Source organism: Thunnus thynnus, chromosome 7 (assembly GCF_963924715.1).
Source record: "Thunnus thynnus chromosome 7, fThuThy2.1, whole genome shotgun sequence".
Classification (NCBI taxonomy): Eukaryota; Metazoa; Chordata; class Actinopteri; order Scombriformes; family Scombridae; genus Thunnus; species Thunnus thynnus.
Window position 1 is genome coordinate 23,781,318 of NC_089523.1, and position 26,701 is coordinate 23,808,018.

At 38.1% G+C, this 26,701-nt stretch overlaps 3 protein-coding genes across 6 annotated transcripts; 1 reads left to right on the forward strand and 2 right to left on the reverse strand.

Moving 5' to 3' along the window:
- Positions 1-1,831: 1,831 nt before the first annotated feature.
- Positions 1,832-8,450, forward strand: slc47a3 (solute carrier family 47 member 3). Its single transcript, XM_067595065.1, has 17 exons — positions 1,832-2,102; positions 2,312-2,413; positions 2,504-2,572; positions 2,673-2,821; positions 2,927-2,969; positions 3,333-3,377; positions 3,674-3,771; positions 3,867-3,964; positions 4,873-4,986; positions 5,084-5,151; positions 5,259-5,367; positions 5,658-5,733; positions 6,156-6,225; positions 6,313-6,445; positions 6,613-6,707; positions 6,801-6,843; positions 8,060-8,450. The coding sequence occupies exons 1-17, from the start codon at positions 1,971-1,973 to the stop codon at positions 8,260-8,262; spliced, it is 1,647 nt and encodes a 548-aa protein (XP_067451166.1). The 5' UTR covers positions 1,832-1,970; the 3' UTR covers positions 8,263-8,450.
- A 117-nt stretch (positions 8,451-8,567) lies between these two features.
- LOC137186269 (multidrug and toxin extrusion protein 1-like) lies at positions 8,568-14,244 on the reverse strand. The gene is made up of 17 exons (XM_067595064.1): positions 13,345-14,244; positions 12,864-12,965; positions 12,598-12,666; positions 12,330-12,478; positions 11,372-11,414; positions 11,195-11,239; positions 10,958-11,055; positions 10,769-10,866; positions 10,565-10,678; positions 10,398-10,465; positions 10,098-10,206; positions 9,929-10,004; positions 9,744-9,813; positions 9,507-9,639; positions 9,304-9,398; positions 9,062-9,166; positions 8,568-8,921 (listed from the first exon to the last, which is right to left on the reverse strand). Exons 1-17 carry the CDS (start codon positions 13,510-13,512, stop codon positions 8,628-8,630), a joined length of 1,836 nt encoding a protein of 611 aa, XP_067451165.1. The 5' UTR covers positions 13,513-14,244; the 3' UTR covers positions 8,568-8,627.
- A 162-nt stretch (positions 14,245-14,406) lies between these two features.
- LOC137186267 (multidrug and toxin extrusion protein 1-like) lies at positions 14,407-19,501 on the reverse strand. 4 transcript variants are annotated; one of them, XM_067595060.1, is made up of 18 exons: positions 19,230-19,501; positions 18,735-18,836; positions 18,414-18,482; positions 18,162-18,310; positions 17,998-18,040; positions 17,863-17,907; positions 17,626-17,723; positions 17,428-17,525; positions 17,207-17,320; positions 16,981-17,048; positions 16,680-16,788; positions 16,511-16,586; positions 16,335-16,404; positions 16,099-16,231; positions 15,868-15,962; positions 15,588-15,695; positions 14,845-15,359; positions 14,407-14,795 (listed from the first exon to the last, which is right to left on the reverse strand). In XM_067595060.1, the coding sequence occupies exons 1-17, from the start codon at positions 19,401-19,403 to the stop codon at positions 15,069-15,071; spliced, it is 1,842 nt and encodes a 613-aa protein (XP_067451161.1). In that variant the 5' UTR covers positions 19,404-19,501; the 3' UTR covers positions 14,407-14,795; positions 14,845-15,068. The 4 variants fall into 4 exon arrangements, with proteins under 4 accessions (XP_067451161.1, XP_067451164.1, XP_067451163.1 ...); XM_067595062.1 differs by lacking the exon at positions 14,407-14,795 and having other exon boundaries at positions 14,948-15,359; positions 19,303-19,495; XM_067595061.1 differs by lacking the exon at positions 14,407-14,795 and having other exon boundaries at positions 14,948-15,359; positions 19,225-19,495.
- Between the last annotated feature and the right edge of the window lie 7,200 nt (positions 19,502-26,701).

Genomic DNA, 26,701 nt, shown 5'->3' on the forward strand with positions numbered 1-26,701 from the left:
TTAAACAAGTGTGCCACACATGTGCTCAATAACTGGGTGAAGGATGACTCATCTGCCTTTATGACCACAGTTCATGTGTTCTTTGCCCCGCTTCACTTACAAAATTGGCATTTTTAGGTGTAATAAGAGGTTGAAGGACTGCAACCCTACTATTGTGTCCCTCTCTCTGAAGTTCTCAATGCACTGTCTGGATGAAAATGCCTGGTTGATTGCGTCTTGACATTTGCAGTCAGGTGATTCAAAGTGGCCCGTCTGTTTTTCCCTTGCATTTCAAAACAAAGCACAGACACTTTGGCGGTCAAAGAGCTTGCATGTTCATCCCAAATTGCCCCAGTATAATGACGTCTTTCCCACAGACCTACAGGACAGCGTCACTTGATGCTGAGGTTGTTCAGTGTAACAAACACATTGAGTAGTTTTTCTTCTATGAGCCTCTTGCGAAAGAGATCTTTGATTGTTTTTATGCCCTGGTAGCCAGAATAAATGACACCTGAGTCTAGCCAGCTTATGACTTAGTGGTGAAGTTACAGTATTTAGGGGTCAAACCGGTGTGAAACTGCTTACTTTCAATGTACTTTGCTTCCTCAGTTGACCTTACCTGGACAGGAGATTTGAGAATTGTCCTCTTACAGAACTCTACGAACTTCATTATCTCTTTAAACAATCCTATATTTACATTTAAGCCATTTTAACATTAGTTTTAGTTTAATTTTTTTGATGGCATATGAGAAAACATGAAATTCTATGTTTTTTAAAACACCCTTTAAAAGAAATCTCTTTCCACTCTCTAATATAAAGCAGGAACTTCCCATCAAAACAACCTTAATCTCAATACCTCTTATTTCTCATCTGAAATTTGCAAAAAGAAATTTAGGACTGGTAATTGTGAAATTGAATACATTATTAGGTAATTATGTATGGTTCATTTAATGTAACTTGTCTTAAGCTAATAGTCTTTTTACATTAATAATCAAATAACCCTGTAAATCATGAAAAAAGAATGAAAATTCCTTCATAAATCAATCCACCATCACCTTAAAAAACAATGGTACAAACGGAGTTTTTTTTTTTTTTTTTTTACACTTGGCATTTGTAATGAATAAACTGATTCAATGGGGAAATTGATGACATTTAATGTCTTTGTGCTAATAATTCATTTTATTTCATTTGTGATATAATATAGACAACCTGAAATGCACATCAAGGAACTGGAACAACTTCAGAATGCATAATTAGGGAAATAGCTCCATCTGTTGGTAAACAGCAGCATCAAAACATATGTAGATGTTAGTGAATAAATAATATATCATCTTTTGCTGTAAAGGATAAATTGTAGCCTATAGACTTGATCATACTTGTAATAGCAATAACAAATCTATTCACTTGTCAAATATAATATTTCATAAGATATCGTTTCCATTACAGGAATTACATACAAAATCTGTTTTTAACAGATTGAAAATTTCACTTCACTTTCACTTTCACTTTTTAGTATTATCTTTAATCATAATCTCATAATAATCTACTTCTACTACTTTAAGGCAGCATTTTTATTTCACTGTTATTTCATCTGCTAAAAGTTATTTTTCTTTCACTGTCTTTTCAGAAGGTGTCACATGACCTACAGCCTAGACAGTTACTCCAAGTGTACCTGCATTCTTTCAATTATTGATCTGATTTAATAATGTTTTCAGTCCTGGTAGAGCTGAATATTAATACAGTGCTGTCAGGTTTGAGCTCACACTTTGTTCAAAATTCATGTTTTCATATCCCATTGAAGTGTGACCTTTGTCCCCACCGACTGACTCACAGGAAGTAACAGACTTCCAGTGATCTCATGTGTCTCACATGAATACAGGAATTACAACAGCTTTCATCACCACACACACTGACAGAGATCCTCGACTGAGCTGAAGGAAAAAGGGCTTAATATCGCAACACACAGCGGTGAATAGAGCAACAGTTGAATCATGGAGAGCACCACACAGAGCTCACCACTTTCTTCATGGAGTGAATGTTTTGTGTTAAAGCGTGTCCGCATGTTGATCCCTGTTGGTTTCAAGACAGAAATCAGAGAGTTGGCTAAACTGGCTGGACCAGTGGTAAGTATAGCCTACATTTCATTGTCTAATCAGTATACTGATCAATGATAAAAGGAGACACTTTAAACTATCATTTTAACTTCTCATGTCAAGAATACAGGCTGCTTTAATTTATGAAACTATACAATTAAGTGTACAAACCAGTAATAACAGCCTACTGATCTCTCAATAGTCAGCTGATTTTCATCCATTTTGACTTTTCTCATCAGATTATCGCCCAGTTTATGATTTTTGCAGTGAGTCTTGTCAGTACTATTTTCTGTGGCCATCTAGGAAGGGTAGAGCTGGCAGGAGTGTCTTTGGCCATATCAGTAAGTATATTATTACTCTTACTGTGACATTGTCAAATTAAACCAGTTGAACAACAGAGCATAATCCACCAATGTTTGTTATATCCTCAGGTAATTAATGTTACAGGTATATCTATTGGGTCTGGTTTGTCATCAGCATGTGATACACTGATTTCTCAGGTATGAGCCTGTCACACATTTTTCCCATCAGATTTTCAGAGTCTTGTAATTAAAGAAATAAATGGTAATATAAGAATAAGAATATACTTTCTTCTTATAGACCTATGGGGGCCGTAATCTCCTGAGAGTTGGGGTCATTCTGCAGCGGGGGATCCTCATTTTGTTACTGGCATGTTTCCCCTGCTGGGCGATCCTCATCAACACAGAGCCCATTCTGTTGGCTGTCAGACAAGAGCCAGAGGTTGCCAGGTCAGCCGTTTCAAAATTTACTTGTCTCCTACTGCTCTAAATAGTTGCTTTTCATTGTCATTCTTTTGTATGAATCGCTGATTCTGTTGATGAATCTCTCTCCAGGATATCTCAGTTGTATGTGAAGATCTTTATGCCAGCACTTCCTGTGAGTATTTCACACCTCTCTGCATGAAACTCTTCCTATAATAATGAAGGCCCTGGTGTTTTCTGCGTGGAGGTCACATGCTCTCCACGTGTTTGTGTGGGTTTCCTCCCACAGCTCACATGCAGTTGAGGTGAAAGAGAGCTTTAAATGGCCCGTACTGTAGATGTAGTGCTGAATGTGTGTTTGTGTGTTAACCCATTCAGGATGTGTCCCTACACTTTGCCCAGCTGGGATGGGATGCTTCAATTGATCCTAAGCAGCTCTTAAAATTAGTATATGAAAGCCTGTTGTGTCCAAATACAGTATATGCAACTCAGAGAATTGTTGTTGTGTTTTCTTTCTTTCTTGTTCTGTCTTTACTAGGCTACATTCATGTATTCATTGGAAACAAGATATCTGCAAAATCAGGTAAGTCCATAATCAGTGAACATTAATTAACTCTGTCATAAGCTGAAACAAGAAAGATTGATTAATATGACTGAGAGCTCATGTAGCCTGTGATTTGTGTCCTTTTATCCACAAATGGATAACATTAAAATAATATACTGAAAATTTCTATTTGTCAGCTTTCTATTCATTTCACCGCAGTGTAGCTCAAGGCGGCATATTAATGTGACATGAAAATGAAGTCAGGGCTCCTTTTTTGATTCTCTCTTTGGCAATGTCCCATCTAATCACAATAATATCTGGCACTCCTCTTTCAGGGCATCATATGGCCACAGGTGATCACAGGCTTTGTGGTCAATCTCCTTAATGCTCTCATCAACTACATAGTTCTCTTCCCATTAAATCTGGGTGTGGCGTAAGTATCGCCTATTGAGCTGCACAGGACTCCTAGTATCGACAGTATTGCTCACATCACATGACCATAATCACACAATGAAATACTCTGTACAGAGGTTCTGCTGTTGCCAACACACTTTCCCAGTTCGCCATGGCTGGGATTCTCTATGCTTACATCATGTGGAAAGGTCTTCACAAGGCTACCTGGGGAGGTGAGTACAACATTTGCATTGGAGGACAGTGACCCTGCATATCATTAGAGGCTCCAGTGTTTCTCTCAGCCTGTGTCATAATGAGTTATTACAGCACTTAATAAAACTCAAAGTGGGAGAACTGTGGTTTGGCAGTTTAACAAAGCTGTAGCTCAGGAGTCAAGAAACTAAATTTTTGGGGAGATTAAATAAGGTATTTATGTAGTGAATGCATGAATATTGTAATCCGATATGTATTTGCCCCCAGAGTGTGGCTTTATACTAGTGTTTTTTCTGATATTATTTCCACAAGCCATGTAGTTAGAAAGTTGTGTTAAAGGTGCTTTAAGAAAACTTCAGCACATTTTGTTACAGTTGAATGTTAAATTCATATTTTGATCAGAAATTGTCAGCAGTATCTAGAACAAACACAGTACATTGAAGGTTTTGTGTGGTTAGGTATTTTCACTCATGCAGAAAGTTTTAAATATTTAAGTGAACATTTGAGCTTTGCAGAAAGTTATGTTTTATGTGACCAGGTGAGAGGGAACTTCTCTATCACTTCTTTGTCTTCAACAATTTAAAATGTGTTCCATATATCCATGTATTTAATATCCTGAGGGCATAATAATAATGTTCCAGTTTTACACCCCTTCATGCAAGCAGCAGTCTTCCCTAGTAGACAAAGACACTGACATAATCTAATGCAAGTATACAATAATGCAATGATTTTTCTGCTTTATTCCAGTTTGTCTTGCATTCTTAGTGATGTAAAACATTTTTTAATGATTAACTTAATTGATATTTATATGATTATTTAATTATTATTATTTAATTTAATTCATTTACATTCTATATAGATACATTTACAGACAGATTAATCGATAAACTGATTTATTGAATGATTCATTCATTCTTTGACTACCCAGGCTGGTCTAAAAAGTGCCTGCAGGACTGGGGTTCATTCATCCACTTGGCCATCCCCAGCATGGTCATGCTGTGTGTTGAGTGGTGGACGTATGAGATTGGAGGTTTTCTGGCAGGTAATGTGATATCACAGGTGACTTTGTGATTTTAAAGCATTTGTGAAGTGTGAACTAAAGTGGGTCTGAAATCTAACTGTTGTTTTGTTATTGACAGGTCTAATAAGTGAAGTGGAACTCGGAGCTCAGTCAGTTGTATACCAACTAGCAAATGTAGCATACATGGTGACTGCTGAATTGTTTATTGCTGAATATACAATGAAATCATATGGGGTGAAATGAATCATATGTTAATGCATGTAGTGTAACAGCAGATTAATTTTTGTCATTAGTTTCCTTTAGGTTTCAGTGTGGCAGGCAATGTGAGAGTTGGACATGCCTTGGGAGCTGGAGAAACAGAGCAGGCCAAGCTGTCTGCTAAACTGGCAATATTCTGTGCAGGTTGGTAAGCGCTTAAGCACTATTTCTGTGTCATGTCTTAACATCTTATTAAAATTGCATGTATTTCATCTTAAGATAACACCGTAATTATTGTTACATTGTTCTAATTTCACTCAAGAAATTAGTGCAGGAGTAGCTTGAAGGTTAAAGAAAGGTTGTTATTTAGGTTGTCATTCGTCAGCAGTGGGTGTGACTGTGATTGTCCTTTGTGTGAATATAAGGGAGCAATTCAGCCCATTTTGAATGATGCAACCGGTGGATAATTAAAAGTATATTACCCTTTACCACAGGGTCAGTCTCTATATGTTTGGCAATTCTGATTGGGAGCTTGAAGGACCATATCTCTTATGTCTTTACATATGATGAGTGAGTATATCCTCATGTATATCTCTATTATGTATTTTTGTGACCACAACTGTATTTATTACCTTGTTCACTCACAGTCAGACTGTGTTGACACATACAGAGTTAGGTCTGGAAGAGATAACAGGTTTCTTAAATGACCTTTCACCATTATTTGAGTTATTGCCCACACAGAAAACAGTGACCTTTGCTTACATCTTCTTTTACATATTAACCTGAGGTTAATGCTCTTGACAGCTGTGCTCAGTTATGCTGTGTAGGGTCGTTAAATTGAGACAAAATGGCAATACAAAGATACAAGATAAGATAATATAATATTGCACAGAGCTCAAATATAACACACAAAAATCTAATATTCCTATCATTTCTTCACCTCTCTTATACTGTCAAACTGTAAATTTTGAGTCTCTCTTCTTTGCCAACAGACAAATCAGAGAGAGGGTTGCGGATGTCATAGCTTTTTATGCTCCATTCCTCCTTCTAGATGCAATATCAGTAAGTATATCTTCCATTACATCCGAAGAAGATCTCATGATCTTTTGGGCACATCTAACCGCGTCCTTATTCTGTTTGTGTGTCTAGGCTTCCTCAGGAGGCATTATAAGAGGAGCAGGTAAACAGAAAGTTGGGGCTGTTTGCAACTTTGTGGGTTACTATGGTATTGGCTTTCCTATTGGAGTATCACTGATGTTTGCAGCTAAATTAGGAATCAAGGGTAAGATTTACAGCAGAGATGTTCTCATCCTTCAGCTGTTTTGTGCCGTATTGTTGCCTACCTTTAATTTTATGTCCTTTTTAATGTCCTTTTTTCATGAGAGATTCACCATCATCTGTTTGCTACGCCCTAAGTGGGATGTAAAAATTGCTTTTTTTTGCCCCCAGGTCTGTGGACAGGCTTGTTTACATGTGTGTCTCTGCAGTGCTCATTCCTGATTTTCTACTTGGTGAGAATGGATTGGAAAAAGGCAACACTCGAGGTTAGTATTCAGAGGTACTGTTTATTTCCCACTCTAAATGGATCAAGGCAAATTCTTTATGAATAAAAAGTTTGTGCATTGTTTTTCTTCCAGGCTCAGATCAGAGCTGGAGTGTGTGGAAGCTCTACAGACACAAGTAAGAAAGATTATGCAGCAACTAAAGCATTTTATACTGTTACAGAAAATAAAACGTTTATCATATACAGCAGGGAAATAATAGATAATGTAATGATGGTATACTGATATTGCTAAAAAAATTATACGTTGCACCTTTAAAGCTTGTGTAAAAGCTCAGTGTCATAAGTTAGAGCTGAAATGGTACCACTCACCGATAAGTCACCCTTTATAATGAGTTTGTAAGCATTAATTAATGGCATTATTAATAATCAATTTGAAACTTTAATTTCAATGAATTTAAATGAATTTTAAATAATTTATAAATAATATATAAACCATTAAAAAGAATAACCCAAATCTTATTAATGGTTTATTAATTATCTATGAAGTGTTAGTAAATGATGTATTAACCGTTAATAAAGCCATTAATTAATGCTTATAAATTTCTTACCAACAGTAGCTTATCAGATTGACATTGACATTTTTTTTTTGGCTTAGAATTATAAGTTTCTATCTGCATTTTGAGATATTGCATGTCAAAGGTTTCACATTTTAGTTAGTAAAACTTCTGCTAATGCTTTTGAATCTTGTTTTCTTTACTGCTCCTAAATTTTCTAATAATTTTTGTTGCATACACAAGTTGGTCATCATTGTCTTTGTCTGAGCTTGAAATGTGGTCACTCTCATCATGGTCTGTTTGCTGAAGTACGCAAGTTACAAGCTAAACAGACACAAACCAAGTTGTGTGGTAATTTAAAATGGTAAAAACAGCTTTTCATCAGTCCAAACAAGATTTTTCTTTTAAAAGGACCCTCAACTTGGTTGGCATTTAACAGTATTATCTACAATATCTTTGATAAAAATCAACAATAGTGAGGTTCCAAAACTTCAGATTTCGCATGGTATCACAATCTTTTAAGCTTCTTAACCACAAGAATCACAGAGCAGTGAGGCAACACTTTAAAAAGATTGAACTTGATTGGTCCTTCTGCGTTCATTCTGAGCACTGATTGGATGTATAGTTGGAACCTTATAAAAATTTTAGGATTACTTGTGAGATAAAACCTTTTATTTTTTCATATTATTTGATAATTAATGCATACGACCAACAATAAATCAAAACAAAATATTCATAACTCATTTTCAATAAAAATGCCTGTTAGAACCTTTGAATTCAAAGGTCACAATGTTTCACTGAGAGGATTTGACAGTCACATTTGCATATGTATGTCCAGATTCCCAACCAGAAGATCCAGGAAACTCACAGGGCCAAACAGATGTGATGGAGCTGATTGATACTGAGGAGGCACCAGCAGTGGAAGAGCAGCTCCCTCACAGGGCTCTGCTCCTGCGTAGGGGTGTGGCTCTGGCTGTCATGCTGTTGATCCTGGCTGCTGGAATCATTATTAACCTACTAACAACTAACTTGGTTACATGAACATGAGCAAAGTCTACTGTGTTCAGTGGAGTAATTTTTACAGTAAGCCACCAGTGCAGGATATGATGCAGATGTTTGCATCGCATGATGTCTAATCAGGACATGCAGTACACAGGCACAGGGGCAGATAAGCAGAAAGCAGATGGAACACACACAAAGAGAAATTATCTATTATCACTGAATTAATACTTAAAGCATTCATTCACAAGATTTCACAGTAAATAAACCACTTTTTTTGTACACACCCACATTGTCTTGACGAGAGTGAGTTAAACTAAAGAGAGTTTGACAACCTTTGTACTGTATTTTTGACATTAAACAGAAATATTGTGGTTATCTTGGACTCTCGAGGTTAATGTGGCTCTTCATTTGGGGACCAGGGCAGTAGAGAGAATTTGATCAGGAGTATATGTAGTATTGATCCAATCCATTGTAAAGTTGGCCTCTGAAGACAGGGTCTCTGGCAAGGGCACAAGGAAGTGCACACACACTCCCACAGCCAAAAGAGCAACGGCAGCAAACATAGTGAGGCCTCGCCTGAAGATCAGCTGGGTAATAGAGAGACGGTCAGCCTTCACCTGCTGGACCACATGTCCACGCTGTGTCTCTGTGTCCCCATCAGGGCACTCGGTACTCACAGACATGTAGCCATCCACTGACTTGGGAGAAAATATGACATTTTTATTCATATGACCGCAAATGGTGTCAAAGACAAAGGAGACAAAATAGAAATGTCAAATGATCACAGTGTAAAACTTAATTTACATTTTGACAGTGTTAAGTATAACACGCCACTTACACTTCCATTATGTGATATAAGGTCAGCAGTGTTGGTACCCGCAGAGTCTGACAGGGCAGCCGTGCTTATTAATGTCACGTGTATGTTCTGAGCTCGTGTCACAGCCTGCAAACAAGCAGATACAAAAACTCAACCGCCAATCTCTCTGTATTCTTATGGATTATGTAACAAATAGCTATTGAAATTTGTCTTTGTCTTTGGTCACTGCATGATCCAGATAGTTAGATTAGCCACTTGCATACCTCCTCTGTCATTCTCTTCCAGTTCAGCTTGAAGATGACAATGATGTAGAAGGTGGACTGTAAAATGACACAAATGAGCAGTCCCAGCCAAAAACCTGCGGAGAAGGACACAACAAGCTTCATTTAGAACAACCTGCACTTCCTATGTACAGTACCACCTATTTTTTCCTTGACCTTATGTATAAAGGACAAAAAATGGTCACCTAAAACTCTCAGTTTTGCAACAAACATGAACGTAACGCTCAGTGTAAGTCCTATGCAGTAGTATCCAATAAGATTAGCCACAGCTGGTATCTTCTGTTTGCCCGTGCCCAAGAATATGCCTGTGCACACACACTAGGATGAAAAGAAGACACATGTCTAATTATTTTTGTTTTCTCATTTTATTGGATGATACAAATATATTTGCTCGGAACACAAGAACAGCTGGGGAGACTCACCACAAGACCATCAAAGAACTGAAGGAAACAGTAAGCATTCATCAAGTGAGAGACAAGGCCTATGATCTTCCTGAAATGGAGTTTTATAATTAAGATTATTAAGATCCTGCAGGTATTAACTGTGCTCTAACAATCACATTGAGTATTACAGTTATTTAAATGTGCCTGCAGCTGTGGAGACTCACTCATCAGAGGTGAACAAGAAGCCAATCACTGTTTTAGTAGAGCCGAGCACAAGACCTTCAACAACAGCGAAGGTACCTGGAAAAAAGGAGCTGTCAAACAAGGCATTAAAACATTAATTGCTGGTTTATTATTTATAAGCTACAACAGCTGAATATGTTTCAAACTGACCTGCGAGAGAGAGGGATACTTTGCTGGTGAGGATCGCCCTGGCAGTGTCTCCTGCACCGAGAGCATTACCCACTCGGGCACACGCTGCAGCTTGAATACCAAGTGGGAACTATTGATCCATAATTTTGAAAAACAGTTAAATTAATACATACAAGAAGCATAAAGTAGGAACACTGTCACGCAAATCAGCTGCTTCTAAGAGCGTTCAGAAGCTAAACTACAACTATAACTTGTGAAAGGAGACTGAGATGTGTGTGAAGAGTGAAAATGTGACGCTCTGACACAGTCAATACACAATACCATGTAGGTTATGAATGCCACCATTATCACAGCATGTTGGGCTGCAAGCTCATCTTCACTCAGCATTCCTGATCATTAGAGAAAAAGTACACATAAACAGCCATTACTTTAAGTTCTCTACGGCTTAGAGATAGCCTTACAATAACTACATCTTATGTGTGGATTACCTGCAAAGAATCCCCCAAATTCATAAATCCACCACTCAAAGCACTTCATTAGTGTACTGGGAATGGCCAGTTTCATGTAGGAGCCCCAATCCTGCAGTGATTCTACAGACCAGCCTGCAGGGGGAGAGAGACACTTTATAATGTCATCTGAAAAAGATGGAGGATGAACAGTGAGAGGGGGATTACAAGTATCAGATTCCTCACCTCCCCATGTTGTTACATGGAGTTTCTTCCACCAAATGTAAGCAAACAGAAAAGCACAGATGTAAATCTGAGACAGGGTATTGGCTACTGCGGATCCACTGTAAGGCAGATGCATGCAAACAGAGACATACATATTAGTGAATGTAATAGTTTGATTCAGATTTTGAATTGAATGAATGAAACACCTACCTCACGCCAAGATCCAGCCAGTAAAGAAATATGTAGTTTGTCATCAAATTGGCTACATTTGCCATAGCAGCAGTGTACATTTGGGGCAATATTATACCCTAAAAACAAAAACACCAGGCAATGCAATGAGTGCCATTCACATTTCCCCCAGAAATTCTAGAAGATTAATAGTATATAATGTTTTGATTCTCTGAAATAAGATAATATAGGATTATCAGAATGAATAGAGAGGAGCACCTGGTTCTGCAAGTAGGACACTTGAAGATGATGTAGAAACATTGCCTGAAACAAAAAGACAGAGGTAGATTTAAAATGTGAGAAAGTAGGTTAATGATATGCCTGCTGTGCAAACAACCAAACAATAATCTCTGAAAATGTGTGGTACAAGAAGGTGGGTGAAAAGTCACTACTCACTGGCACTGCCGGGAGGAAGGCTGTAATATATAGCTGAGCTATTCTGAAATCAAGAAGACGTATTCAGCTCCAATTTAAGACAAGCATTTATCAATTTAAACTTATATATGCTCTTCAACATCAACTCAACCTCATTTATTTCCCCCCAAATCAGAAATTAAATTATGGGAAGAAATTATTTTAAGTACAGTACCAATCAAAAGTTTGGACACAGCTTCCCATTCCCTTGAATGAGAAGTGGTGTTCAAACTTTTGACTGGTACTGTAACTATAATTGTCTACTGACTTTACACTTCTTCATCATCACTGCAATCTCATTTATTTACACTGACAAATGTAATATTAGTTATAGGAAAGCAAAAGAAAAATCTTATTTTGGGAGAAACTATTATTGAAACCTGCATTAAGAAATATTTTTTAATTAACATTGAACCGCTGACTATGTGTAATGAACTCTGTTATCTATATTTTTATCTCATTGTTCTGGTTACGCACATTTATTGTACAGGTGAGTTTTTAGCTAATGCTAAGACTCAAGTTACAGCATTAACAGGCAGCTGTGTGAGCTTAGTTAAATCCACTGTGCACCTGCCAATACACCAAACAGCAAACAGAGAAAGTAACAAACTGATGGAGTTGAAACTATTTGTATTTAAGTACATTAGATGCTTACAGTAGGTCAAAATATGCCTAGCAAAATACTGGAACAGCGAGATTTCAGTGCAATTATTTTGTGATATAAAATGTAAGTGGAGCAGGTCATTTGGCCATTTAAGTCAGAATAAAGATTTCCCATTATGCTGATTGTGTTCAATAAATCTGTGCAGACCAGATTTGACTTAAATGCTGGAGTGGTATTTGTTTGGGTCAAGAGTACTGACTGATTATTTTTCAAACTTGCACACATCAGTTGTAGTGGTAGCTATGGTATTACTGTAGGTTTGGTGCTGTTAATTACCTGGCCACCTCAGGGTCCTGACCCAGACACAACAGGATGGCCTGGGTGTTAATGAGCAGACTCCAGCAGGGTAAACAAAACAACAGCAGGATGATGATGCCTCGCTGAAGGATCACTCCCACCCGTAGCAGGTTCTTACCACCAAATGTCTGCACAACAAACATCATAAACATTTTAGAAAGGAGGGCGGAAATTAATAGTTGGGATCAAGGGGGTCAATATAAGATATCAGTCTCTTATATAGTCATATGAAAAGGGTTCTCCAGACCTGAGACACCAAAGTATCACATGCCAGCCCCAGACCATATCCTGTTGCTGCAGTGGTGACATTAATGGTCTGAAATTAATATGAAAAACATAATTGATAAGTCTGATGTACACTTAAGGACTATATTGATTAAATCAACATGTTTATGAGAGAATTGTAAAACCTATCTAGTTCACAGTTGTAATGTTAATTTTGAAATTACATCTCCACCTGTAATTTCCTCTTGTTAGCCTCCACAACTCTGGAGCATACAGATGACCACTTACAGCAGAAGCTAATCCATAGCCAGCCATCACTTCAGTTCCCAAACGCCCACAGAACATTGTAACCACAAATGGAAGTAGGCAATTGAGGATTCGGGAGAGCAGCTAGAATGACAAACATCAACAATAGTGCAGTTTATACAACTAGCAGCTCACAGGTGATACATGGTAAATTAACAAAATGTGCAATCCATTATCAATTATGGCTCCAGACTACTGTAAGTCTTTGCAAATGAGCTGTCACATAGTCGTCACTTTGGCAGGTTACAACCACTGTTCAGCCAAAGTTTGAAACCTGCCAAACACTGCTTTACGTCAGTTGATTTCTGCTTCTGAGTCTCAGACAAGGAAGTCTGTTTTCCTGACATCTTAACCCTTTCTCGTAAATCTTCTGTTGTATAAATCAGCAATTCAGCAAGGACTGCCTCAATCCACACAGCTCCTTACAGATAGTGCAAGTTATATAAACAGTGCCAATCCTTACCAGAGGCCCTGTCATCTTCAGGATGTGGTACAGTTCCTCTCTGTGGGCCAAGGGAACCCTGAGGCGGACCCACATGCAGCAGAAAAGCTTGTCACTGGGCCCCTCCATGTCTACAACATGAGATGCCAATGCAGGTCCCTCTGCTGAAGTGTCTGTCCTTTCTCTCATGTACTTATCTAAGCTCTCCAGGATGTTGGAAAGGAAGGAAATCTTGTTGTGGTAACAGCTGACCTGGAAATAAGCCAAAGCCAGCTGAAACAACGCAGATTGTGAGGGAAAGACAAAAAAATGCCTGCAATCACAACAAAGACTAAGATAGAGGACTTGAAAGCAAGAATGTCTTCATCTTGAATGGTTAAACATGTGAACTTCAACCCATTACCTCTAGTTCTGGTCAATGCAGAGAATTGTCCTGAAAGAACGTTATCAGGTTTTTCATTACTTCAAAGATAAAAAATGTACAGAATGGACAATGGGCATTGTAGGAGACAATGTGATCATTTAACCCTTTGGTGCCTTTCACATATTTTGGAGCTGTCCATCAAACAAAACATACTGGCTAGAAATAGACACAGAAATAAAGTTTGGCTTTAGAGATTGAATTTTGGTACAATAAATCTAGGTAATATACTGATCAAACTTAAAGCTTCAAGACAAATGTCTTCTAACAAGTAAAAAAGCTATACTAAGAAATGGATGATCAAAGAGCCTCCAACAAAAAATAGAGTGGACATCTCTTTTAAAGGAAATATATTATATGGAGAGATTGACTCTCTCTTTGAGACTCTGAGTTAACCCCACCCCCAACAATCAATTATCAATATTAATAATATTACAGTGTATATTACAATATTATTATTAAACATTTTGAACCTATTCTCTTTGTTGTCCGATATCATTTCACACTTACTACTTGCTCAATGGATATAATTCCACCTCGCCTTCTTAAGGAAATATTTGATATAATTGATATAATATTTTATCCACAATAAACACCTTCTTAGTCATTTAGATCCAACCATATTTAATCATTTCTGAGTAATTTCTTTTATCTTTCTCACAATTTGTCCCTTTTATACAATGCAACAACATTTTGGACAAATTCAGTACACAGTTCGCAGTACTGAATTGGCTTTCTTAAAGTAACAAATGACTTATACTGTCTTGAGACTCCATGCTGTTTTAATTTTGTTGGGCTGTTCAGCTATGTTTGATACAGTCAAACATCCTATACTCTTTGACCGTCTCAGATGTGTAATATGCTCCCTTATACTAGTTTGTGTCTCTTCTACAATATGGATTAGTTTCAGTTATGATCAATTATTTTTCATCTTCTGCTACTATTTGGAGTGGTGTGCCCCAAGGTTCTATTTTAGGTCCTATGTTATTTGCATTATACATGCTTCCACTGTGGTCTGTTCATAGAAAATACAGTATCTCTCATTGCTATGCTGACAACACACAGCTATATTCCCAGCTGAGCAAAAACCTAGAGAAAACCTAAAAAGTGAAATTATCTATTATCAAACAATGAAATAATCTCTTACAGCAAAATATTCTTAAATAAATCATTCATTCATTTTCAGCAAATCTGTCACTGTTTTGCATTCAGCCACTTAATATCAAAGATGATGAGTTCAAGAGAGCATAACATTTTATTTTTTTATGACATTGAGCATGAACAATGATTTTATGATCAATGCTCTCAAGGTTGTCCTGACTCCTCAGGAGTCCAGCACAGTAGAGAGAATTTGATCAGGGGTATATGTAGTATTGATCCAGTCCATTGTAAAGTTGGCCTCTGAAGTCACGATCTCTGGCAAAGGCACAAGGAAGTGCACAGATGCTCCCACAGCCAGAAGAGCAACAGCCGCAAACATAGTGAGGCCTCGTCTGAGGATCAGCTGGGTAATGGAGAGACGGTCAGCCTTCACCTGTTGGACCACATGTCCACACTGTGTCTCTGTGTCCCCATTGTGGTGCTCGGTACTCACAGACATGTAGCCATCCCCTGACTTGGGAGACAGTATTACATTTCCTGTTACTTCATTTAGTTAATTCATATGGGAGAGCAGGCACTGTCAAATTATAGTTATTCGATATTTGGTATCTTTGACTTAAGTGTCCAATATAAATGAGTTAACAACAAGAAAACAAAGTAGAAAAGTCAATTGATAAAAATGTGGAACAAGCTACAAAAAAGGCATTTCTGTTGTTAGTGTTAAGTTTGACAGATCACTTACATTCCCATTAGTTGCTGTTTGACCAGCAGTGTTGGTACCCGCAGCGTCTGACAGGGCAGCTGTGTTTAATAATGGCACATGTGTCTTCTTCTGAGCTCGTTTCACAGCCTACAAACAAACAGATACAGAAACTCAACTGTCAGTGTCCTTCTTTATTCTACATGTAACACACAACTATCAAAAGCATGATCTATCTCAAATGCTGTAAAAATAAAACAAATTCTGTCCAGGCAGCCAAGGCCCTGCAGGACCCTGATCATTAGGTTAGCCACTTGCATACCTCCTCTGTCATACTCTTCCAGTTCAGCTTGAAGATGACAATGATGTAGAAGGTGGACTGTAAAATTACACAAATGAGCAGTCCCAGCCAAAAACCTGTGGAGAAAAGGACAGATTATTCTGTCAAGGACACAGCAGGCTTTATTTATAATAATATGCTCTTCCTATGCAGCTATTACTTTGTCTTGAATGCCTCTGACAACAACAGAAAATGATCTCCTCAAGTAATCACCTATAATTCTCAGTTTTGCAACAAACATTAAAATAACAATGAGTGAAAGTCCTATGCCGTAGTATCCAATGAAATTAGCCACAGCTGGTATCTTCTGTTTGCCCGCGCCCAAGAAGATGCCCATTGACACACACTAGGATGGAAAGAAGACACATGTCTAATTATCATGTGTTCTCACTTTATTGAATGATACAAATATATTTGCTTTGAACACAAGAACAGCTGGGGAGACTCACCACAAGACCATCAAAGAGCTGAAGGAAACAATAAGCACTCATCAACTCAGAGACAAGGCCTATGATCTTCCTGAAATGAAGTTTTATAATTAAGATCCCGCAGGTATCACCTGTGCTCTAACAATCACATTAAGTATTACAGTTATTGAAATGAGCGTGCAGCTGTGGAGACTCACTCATCAGAGGTGAACAAGAAGCCAATCACTGCTTTAGTGAAGCCGAGCACAAGACCTTCAACAACACCAAAGGCACCTGGAAAAGAGGAGCTGTCAAACAAGGCATTAAAACATTAAATGCTGGTTTATTATTTATAAGCAACAACAGCTGAATATATTTCAAATTGACCTGCGAGAGAGAGGGATACTTTGCTGGTGAGGATCGCCCTGGCAGTGTCTCCTGCACCGAGAGCATTACCCACTCGGGCACACGCTGCAGCTTGAATACCAAGCGGGAACTATTGATTCATAATTTTGGAAAAAGTAAAAGTAATACAGCCAGGAATCATAAAGTAGGAACATTATAATGCAAAAGAGCTGCTTCAAAGAGCGTTAAGAAATTAAACTACAACTATAAATTGTGAAAGAGACTGAGATGTGTGTGAAGAAGAGTGAGAATGTGATGCTCTGACACAGTCAATACACAATACCATGTAGGTTATGAATGACACCATCATCACAGCATGTTGGGCTGCAAGCTCATCTTCACTTAGCATTCCTGATCATTAGAGAAATAGAAAACATCACAGTCATGACTCAAAGTTTGTATCACATGCTTGTTGAATCAAATCGGTGAGCTTTGGGATAGGCATAAATAAAATAAAATTTCACTGTATATTGTAGATGGTTTACATCTATAAAATATATTCGAATTACCTGCAAAAAATCCCCCAAACTCATAAACCCACCACCCAAAACATGTCATCAGTGTGCTGGGAATGGCCAGTTTCATGAAGGAGCCCCACTCCTGCAATGATTCTACAGACCAGCCTGCAGGGGGAGAGAGACACTTAATTATGTCATCTGAAAAAGATGGAGGATGAACAGTGTATGTCTGCATGTAAGCAGAGAAGGATTACAAGTATCACATCCCTCACCTCCCCATGTTGTTACATGGAGCTTCTTCCACCAAATGTAAGCAAACAGAAAAGCACAGATGTAAATCTGAGACAGGGTATTGGCTGCTGCAGATCCACTGTAAGGCAGATGCATGCACACAAAACACATTCATATCAGTGTATGCCGGTTTTAGTAAAATGTACATTTTATACTGAAATATGTGTGTTTACACATACCTAACCCCCAGACCCAGCCAGTGAAGAAATACATAGTTTGTCACCACATTTGCTATGTTTGCCATGGCAGCAGTATACATTTGTGGTAATATTATACCCTAAAAACAGAAACAGCAGAAGATGTGATGAGTACCACTTATGCCTTTCCCCTCAGAAATGTAATTACATTAATTAAGACAACATATTTTGATTCTCTGAAATAAGAGGCCAAATTATGTTTACAGGGCAGTTGCACACCTGGTTCTGCAGATAAGACACCTGTAGCTGATGCAGAAAAATTGCCTAAAAGACAAAAAATACAATAAAAAAAATCTCTTGATATTCATGGTTTGAGGGAAAGTATTAGTAGGTGAAAGATAAGTCACAACTCACAGGTACTGCTGGAAGGTATGCTGTTATATACAGCTGAGCTATTCTGAAATCAAAAAGACAAACATGCACTTGTCTGTTTAAGGTGATATACAGTACACTGCCACTCAAAACCTCAGTTATGGGAAGAAACTTTCACTGTACAATAGAAACTACTTTGTTGTTACCTGGACACCTCAGGGTCCTGACCCAGACACAACAGGATGGCCTGGGAGTTAATGAGCAGACCCCAGCAGGGCAAACAAAACAGCAGCAGGATGATGATGCCTTGCTGAAGGATCACTCCCACCCGCAGCAGGTTCTTACCACCAAATGTCTGCACAACAGCATAGTGACAATGTTAATAATTTTGTGAGAAAAAGTTGGCATTGAGGGTCAATGTGATGTATCATTGCGTCAGAAGATTTTATTTTCCAGACCTGAGACACCAAAGTATCACATGCCAGCCCCAGACCAAATCCTGTTGCTGCAGTGGTGACATTAATGGTCTGAAATTAATATGAAAAACATACTTGAATTGGTCCGATACACTTTAGGACTGTGATGTAAGAAATATTTCTATGACTCATAACAATAAATGTACCATATATTGATTAAATCATCAGGATTGTTGGAGAGTTGTAAAAGCTACCCAGGGAAGGTGAGTTCATAGTTGTGATATTTCATTTTCCCTCCACCAGCTCCCTTGAAATTATGTCTCCACCTCCACAACTCGTTGGAATATACAGATGACCACTTACAGCAGAAGCTAATCCATAGCCAGCCATCACTTCATTTCCCAGTCGCCCACAGAACATTGTAACCACAAATGGAAGCAGGTAATGAAGGATTCGAGAGAGCAGCTAGAAAGCAAAACATCAACAATGGTGTAGTTGGTACAACTAGTAGCTCACAGGTAATGCACTGTTAAATTTCAGTAAACACAATCTGCAGTTATAAATCACAGCCTTCATACTACGGCTTAGCAAATGAGCTGTCACACTGTCATCACTTTGGCAGCTTGCAAACATTGTTCAGTCACTGTTTGAAACCTGCCAAACCCTGTTTTTGGTTGACTGATTCCTGCTTCTAAAACACAAAGTCCATTTTTTTTGTTGACAGTTTAAAAAATCTCTTGGGAAAATCGCTTTCATCATTCTTCCATTGTAAAAATGAGCTTATTATCAAAGACAACCTTGATCCTAGTACCCAATTTCTCATATATGTAGAAGGGAGGTAAACATGCCAAACCTTACCAGGGGCCCTGTCATCCGCAGGATGTGGTATAGTTCCTCTCTGTGGGCCAGTGGAACCCTGTGACGCACCCACCTGCAGCAGAAGAACTTGTCACTGGACCCCTCCATGTCTGCGGGACCAGAGGCTGATGCAGGTCTTTCCACTGAAGCGTCTGTCCCTTCAGTCATGTACATATCTTTGATGCTCTCCGGAACAGAATTCACCTCTGTTAGTATTTCAACACCTTTAAAGGTTACTAATTAATTCTCTTGAGGTTAGTTTCACAAATTGCATGTCAGGTTTAACACTGTGGTCAAAACATTGAGACAGTTTCTCATGATGTAAACCAAATGAAACATAGCATTTTTAACATGGTGCAGATTTCATTTCATGAGTCACTCATGAATTCTGCTTTCCAGGTGGCCACTAGAAGTGCACATGGACTACATTTACAATTTCATTCCAAATTCAATTTTAGTTAAAATATATTTTTGCATTCCATTTCATTCACTGAGTGAATGATTACATGGGCGTTATATATGATTACATGGGAGGCATACTAAATAACCATAACCTGCCCTCATTCTACCTCTGTGTACTTCTGTGGCTACCTCAGATATGATATGTGAACAGACAGAGAATATGAAGTCATAATTATTCATGAACATCTCTTAAATTTTAATGACTGTGAAGGTTTCCTTTGAAGAAGTGAACTTAGCCCAACCAGTCTCCGTCAATTCAGGCAGACATTCATTAAAGTGTTTGGGAATATGAAACATTAACATGTCATATGGTTCAGTGTCCTACTGGAGAGCAGTAAAGGTTAACCAGCCAGTGCTCTGGCAACATCCAAAATGAGATGCAGCCCTCTGCTGCTATCAGGCAGAAAACCCATTCAACTAACCATCTGTAGCGGAGTGATAGTGTATATCAGTGCAAGTATGCCTCCAGTTTAATGGATAGAAAACATATTCCCACATAAGACCTGCGGTGGTGCTTCAGATGCTTGAGAATAAATTTGTGCAGGAGTAAAATTACACACTAATGTCTCTGTTGATTTAAAGATTTTCATGCTGCCCCAAACATGATCTTTGGATTTTATCCACCATCACCTACAATGTAAATGCATTAATGACTGACTAATGGTCAGTATGAACAGGTGGAATTATTATTGCAAGAAAAACATGTGTCAGTGTTTATTTGGGCACCTGACTATTGTTTTTGGGCAGACTTAAAAAATTGTGAACCTGTACTTTAACAAAACGATATGTTTCAGAGAATAACAACATGTGTGAATGATAGGTGTCATGCTTAGCACAGTTAGAAAGACCAAGACTCACAGTAGATCCACAGTCTTTACAGTTTTCTCCTAGATATTGCATGTTTCCTCCCATGAATAGTACAAAGACATGCAAATTAAATGTTACAGGTATTATGAATAACCCATAGCTATGCATGGGAGTTTTATCCTCCTAATAGACGATAAACTGCCCAAGGTTTCTCCCTGTCCTTCAGTAAGCTGAAGCAGGTAATGTGCATTTAAAAATAACAGTAAGAAATAAAACAATTATAATAATTAAGGTTTCCTAGCATGTCTGTATTAAAAAAATAAATCTCTTTGTGACTTTATGACAAAGAACACATCATGGTATTGCAAAAAACACACACTCTAAATTTAGGGTGTAATGCATAATGTGGCTGTAAAAATATTGTGAGACAGTGCAATAAAATGTAATTTTATGCACATAAAATTGAGTGAGCTCATACACTGGGCCATGTATTATTCTTCTCACACTATATTTAGGAAACTATATTAAAAAGACAGATTTATTTTTAAGACACAGACCAGAAGGAAACGGAGGAGAAGTGGTTTGAAAACACCTTGTTTGAATGAAACTAGCTTTCTCTGATAACAGACAAGGGTGAGCAATACGTGACATTTCTGTTCATTCTGCATGTCCTCTTTCTTGTAGGCTTTCAGTTTCCGTTTGAGAGGCAATGAGCTCCCCTTAGTGTGACAACCCAAAGCCCTCTAGGCTTTATGTTGGCTAAATCAATCAGCCTGTTGGAATGAGTGCCACGGACACCATGTGTAGCACTGCCACTGATTTCTATCTGTCACTTGTTATTTTCCCCAACACTGCTCTTGCCTTTGTGTATGCTCAGTCCATCAGACGGCACCTCATATCACCGCTTCCCCTATCGCTCTGTGTTCTCGGTTTGTATCTTCCTCCATGCCTCCTTTCCCCTTTTTCTTGCTCTCTACTCAATCCTCAATAGATGGTTATGTAAGTACACACAACAAAGAGTTAGAAAAAGGGTTAGTTTTGTCTTTCTTTCAAAATGCTGCCTGAATGCTATGCAGTGTAACACAGTTAAAAAAAAAAATTGAAAGAATTACTGGAAATTAGTTGAGCACTTACAAAAGACAAGTAATTTGTCAGATACAGAATTACAGAATCAGTATTTTGGTGTCCTGCTTCTGTTAAAAGAAAATGTGTCTGAAGAGTCATTTAAGATGATGGTGAAAACGCAAAGCAGGGTAAAGGTCACAGGTCACCTTTGGCACAGAGAGATTGCACAACATCAGCAGCTTTTTTTTAGGACATGGACCATGTACTGAAGTGATGTGTAGTCTTTTTATCAATCATCTTGCAGAACCTATGGCACTTAAAGATGCCACTGAAAATTGTAAAAGCCATTTTCAGTTCTTTATTTATGCATTTGTGTTTATTTGTGTTTACACCTCTGACCACCAGGCTTAGCATTCATCTTCTGAGATAAACAATAAATGTAATTACTGTAAGGAGGTCAATGTAATCTGGTTCAGATGCTGCTGTTTTGTGTGAGAAGCATTTTCAACCAACCCAACCTTTGTTTATTTCAATTTTGTGGTTTGTACTTTTACTTTATTTTAAGTGAAAAGGAAATAGATATGGTGAAATGTTGACTGGTGAGCTGTGCTGTACTGAACTGTATAATATAGCTGAGCTTTGTTGAAGACCATGTCATTACTAAATTTCACAGGAGCAGCTCTACATAGGAAAATCATCCCTAGAAATAGTTTTTAAATCAAATGATTTCTTGGCAAAATTCATTATATTAACATTCATTTTAAAATATAATTGTTGTTTCATTGATGCACATTCATTCATTGATTTGGTTGGAGGTTGTGCCATCATGCCCTGCGTATGCAAATCCATAGGGTAGAAGGATAGAAAAACCACAGCCTGCAGGACATGTATATACTGCTGACTTATACTCTGGGCACACTGTACACCTTCTGTCAATTTACAAAACTTTATAGTTATTTGGGTCATCTGCACAGAGGACAAAGTAATTTAGTATTATGTTAGATATCCATGATACTCCAGCTCCTTATCACTGACAAAGTTTCACTGTCGAATACAAAAGATTCTTTATAAACTCAACCAACTCATTTCAAAGTTAAAAATTAATCTTCCAAGTTTCCAGGCTTCCAAGTTTATCTTGGCTGAACATTATTTGAGCAACAGTATCTCAATTTAATCCTTACTTCCTAAAAAAAAAAAACAACCAAAAAAGCTGCTTTCCTCTCCAGGTGGATGAAATGATCAAAACCCAAATCTTGCTTTCAGTGGAATGAATTATTCTATTGATGATACATATTTAAAAGAATTACACCCCTCAGGAGGCTCGTGCTGTTTATTCATTTGGTTCTCTTTCAATTATTCACTCTCATTTTGTCTTTCACAATACCTCAAGTAAAACAGATCTTGTGTTAATCAGCTACTAAGTTAAATAGAAGATGCCTCGATTCACCGCTGTGAATTTAAAATGAAGTGCAAACGCTGAAAAAACAAATCAGATAAAACATTGAATAATATTCTGTGTTAAAAAAGATTGGTTTAAGTTCTTTAAGTCACATAAACCCCCTAAACACAAGGAGCAGGAAAGGCCCTGAACCACCTTTTCCCAGAGCTGCCATTAAGTTCAGTTAAATATTGATGACTTTGGTTAATGATGGCAGTGAGAGATGTCAGCTCTGCTATGAAGGGACACAGCCTTGGCCTCATATTTACTCTAGGTCAGACTATATACTCCTTGTCATTGACTGTCCTTGTCTCTGATAATAAATGTATTCTATTTGACTCCTGCATCCAGGCAACTTCTCCGATTCACAAACGAACAGTATGTTCCTGCATGTTTAATAACCAGTCTGCCTCAAAGATCCCATCTATTTTCTCTGATTTATATAATAGCCCTACCCAACCCTCTAACATTAATGATCTGGTCAATAATTTCAATAACCTGTGTTCCTTTGTGTTAGATGCCATTGCAACTATTACGACCAGGTCAGCAGTAGCCACCAAATCATCTCCGTGGATAAATTATGCTATCTGTAGCTGTAAGCAGGACTGCAGGAGGGCTGAGTGTAGATGGAAAAAGACAAAACTCAATGTTCAGTTTCTACACATGAAAGATTTTTTGACTTTCCTCAATCAAAAAATCAAGAATACAAGAACAGCTTACCTCTCAGACTTAATTGCTACTAATAAACACAATCCCTGGGCTCTAATTAGAACAATCAATCAGCTTATACAACCTGCTCCCACTGCCTCCATCCTCCACTTCTGATCCATCTAGTAGTGTTTTAAATTTACTAACCCATTTTGCCCCCATTACCATGAACAAACTTATGAAGGCAATTTCTCATCTTTGCCTGCCTTCCTGTCATTTTGATATCTTACTCTCCAAACTCTTAAAAGGGTTATGGTTATGCCCCTGATCAATTTAAGACAGCTAGTGGCCAGCCCCTTCTAAAGAAATGGCCTTGATCCATCCATTCTGAGCAATTTTAGACCCATCTCAAAATTACCTTTCATTTCCAAAGCACTGCAAAAACTTGTCACTGAGCAGCTTCTTCAAGTTGATGAAGGGAATAATATCTTTGATAAATTTAAATCTGGCTTTTGCCAGAAACACAGTACTGAAACTGCTTTGTTAAGAGTAAAGGATGACATCCTTGTGCAGGCTGATAGGGGGGAACACTCCATTTTGGTCTTACTTGACATGAGCATTGTCTTTGATACCACTGATCACTCCATCCTCATTAATCGACTAAATACATGCATTAGTATCTCAGGGAAAGCTCTAGAGTGGTTTGTGTCATATTTGTCAAATATTTGTAACTGTGTGTCCTCATCCACTCCGCTGTTATATGGGGTGCCTCAGGGGTCAATCCTCAGTCCTACTACTTTCTCTCTGTATATGCCTCCCTTGAGCTGGATAACCAGTCGCTTTTGTTATGCGGACAACACTCAGCTATATTTTTCAGTAAAACCAGATGAGCTTGAGATTTTAGCAACCTAGACACTCTCCACAACTGTTTAGCCAGGATAAAGGACTGGATTTCTCTCAACTTTCTTCACCTAAATTCTGACAAAACTGAGCTTCTCATTATTGGCTCTGAAAATACTAAAAAATAGCATTTTTCAGTGAATTGGCCCACTTTCCTCCTATGTCAAAACCAACGCTAGGAATCTTTGCATTATATTTGACCCTAAATTGAAATTTGAACACCATGTCAACAAATTGGTTCAATCCTGGGTTTTTTTCAACTCAGGAACATTGCAAAAATCAGACCATTATTATCAGCTTCTGATTTAGAATGTATCGTTCATGCCTTCATTTTTTCCCATCTCAACTACTGCGATGCCCTTTTCTCCTGCTGCCCTGGCACATCTTCAGCTCGTACAAAATGCAGCAGTCAGGCTATTAACAAGGACTGGCTGTGGATCTCACATCACTCCTATTTTAGCCTCACTGCCATGGCTGCCAGTGGAGATCAGGATCAATTTTAAGATTCTTTTAATCACTTAGGTCATCCACCCAAAACCCTTTTGGCCATATCTTGTGCCAAACTAAAAACCAAAGGCGACTGCACTTTTGCTGCTCTGGCACCCAGGCTTTGGAACAATGTCCCCCCTCCCATTTGATGGGGGTAACTTCAAGGGTATGCTCTGGGTGGTGACTGGTTGCTGTATGCTTTCTGTGTTCATATGTGTGTTATGTGTTATATATATATATATATTGTATGTGCTTTGTGTTTGTGTCCTCTTTTTCTTTCTGTACCAGTGTTGATATAAAGCTATTTGTAACCTGGTTAAAAAAGGTGCTATATACATAAAGTTTTACTTACTTACTTACTTACTTACATAGCCTGTCACATCTGATGCCACTGTGAGCAGTGATATGTGGCTCAGGCATCTAACCCCCTCTTCCTCAGGGCATTTTAGATAATTGTTTTCTCAACAGATTGTTTCTTTTTTGTTTGTTTTTGTTTTTTGCTTTTTTAATCCCTGAAAGTATTCTAACATAGCGGGTTTCAAAATTCTTTATTATTTCTTGTGACCAGAACTGAAGTCAGAGGCTGTGTGCAGGCTAACATAACAGGATTTTTTACGCATCCCTGCCACCAAGCCTCTAGCTAATACTGTGCAGAATAATTTTAAGACCTATTTTTAATCTTGCTGCAGTGCATCCTTAGGTCATTTCCTCGACTTTCACCAGACAGCTAAACTATTTATTGCAGTGGTACCCTGGCTGCAGACAACTGAGGTCAAAGAGCAATCTGGAACCATGGAAACAATAAACTATATTATTACTTTTACTATAACAAATCAGTAACTACTACACTAAAGCAATTTTAAAAGATTTAAAAACACAGATTTTTATATATTTTGATGTTGACAATAAACCTGGTATGAGCTCAACAGTAGAAGTGTTTTCATGCCAGCTTTCCAGAGGAGCAAAAGCTTATCTCTGTCTCTTCTTGCTCAGGAATGCGCTTTGGTTAAGAATCTGTGCTTGTTTTATTTACACTATCTGAGGATATTCCTGTTGTGCAGAAACCAGGCTGGCTCCAACAAATATCTCTCTCTGTATCTTTTCCTTTCTGTCTCTGGGCTGTTCTGGACTGTTGATCTATTCAGATTTGAATGCATTCTTCATCGCTGCCCTGGCATCCAGAAATCACCTACCAGATCACAGGACAAATTAAAGCTCGGTCTACTGTTTTGGAATAACAATAAGGCTGATTCAGTGGCGCTGCTGTTGAGCAGAGCTGGAGGTCATGGTAAGTGTTAAGTTGCTGCTAGGTAACAGACTTGTTTTGTATTGCAGAGCATAAACTACATGAAACAAGGTACGTGAGGATGACAGTTTCTGTCTTATGTAAGCGTTATGTTGTACTGTTTGAACAGTGCTCCATATCCTACGTGTGTTATGTTAAATATGCTCATTAACATGAGCATATTAGCATAGTGTAGCATGTCTTGTGAGCAAAGTGTTATCAGTGATCCTCAGAATGCAGTATGTAGTACTAATGCTGACGAAGCCACTCAAGTGGTTTTAAACACATCATCTGAATCCTAAATCCCTGTATCAAAAGCAAACACTGATTCCCAATTTAAGCCCATCAGTATTTCTCTAGACAAGCCATGGGACCTGA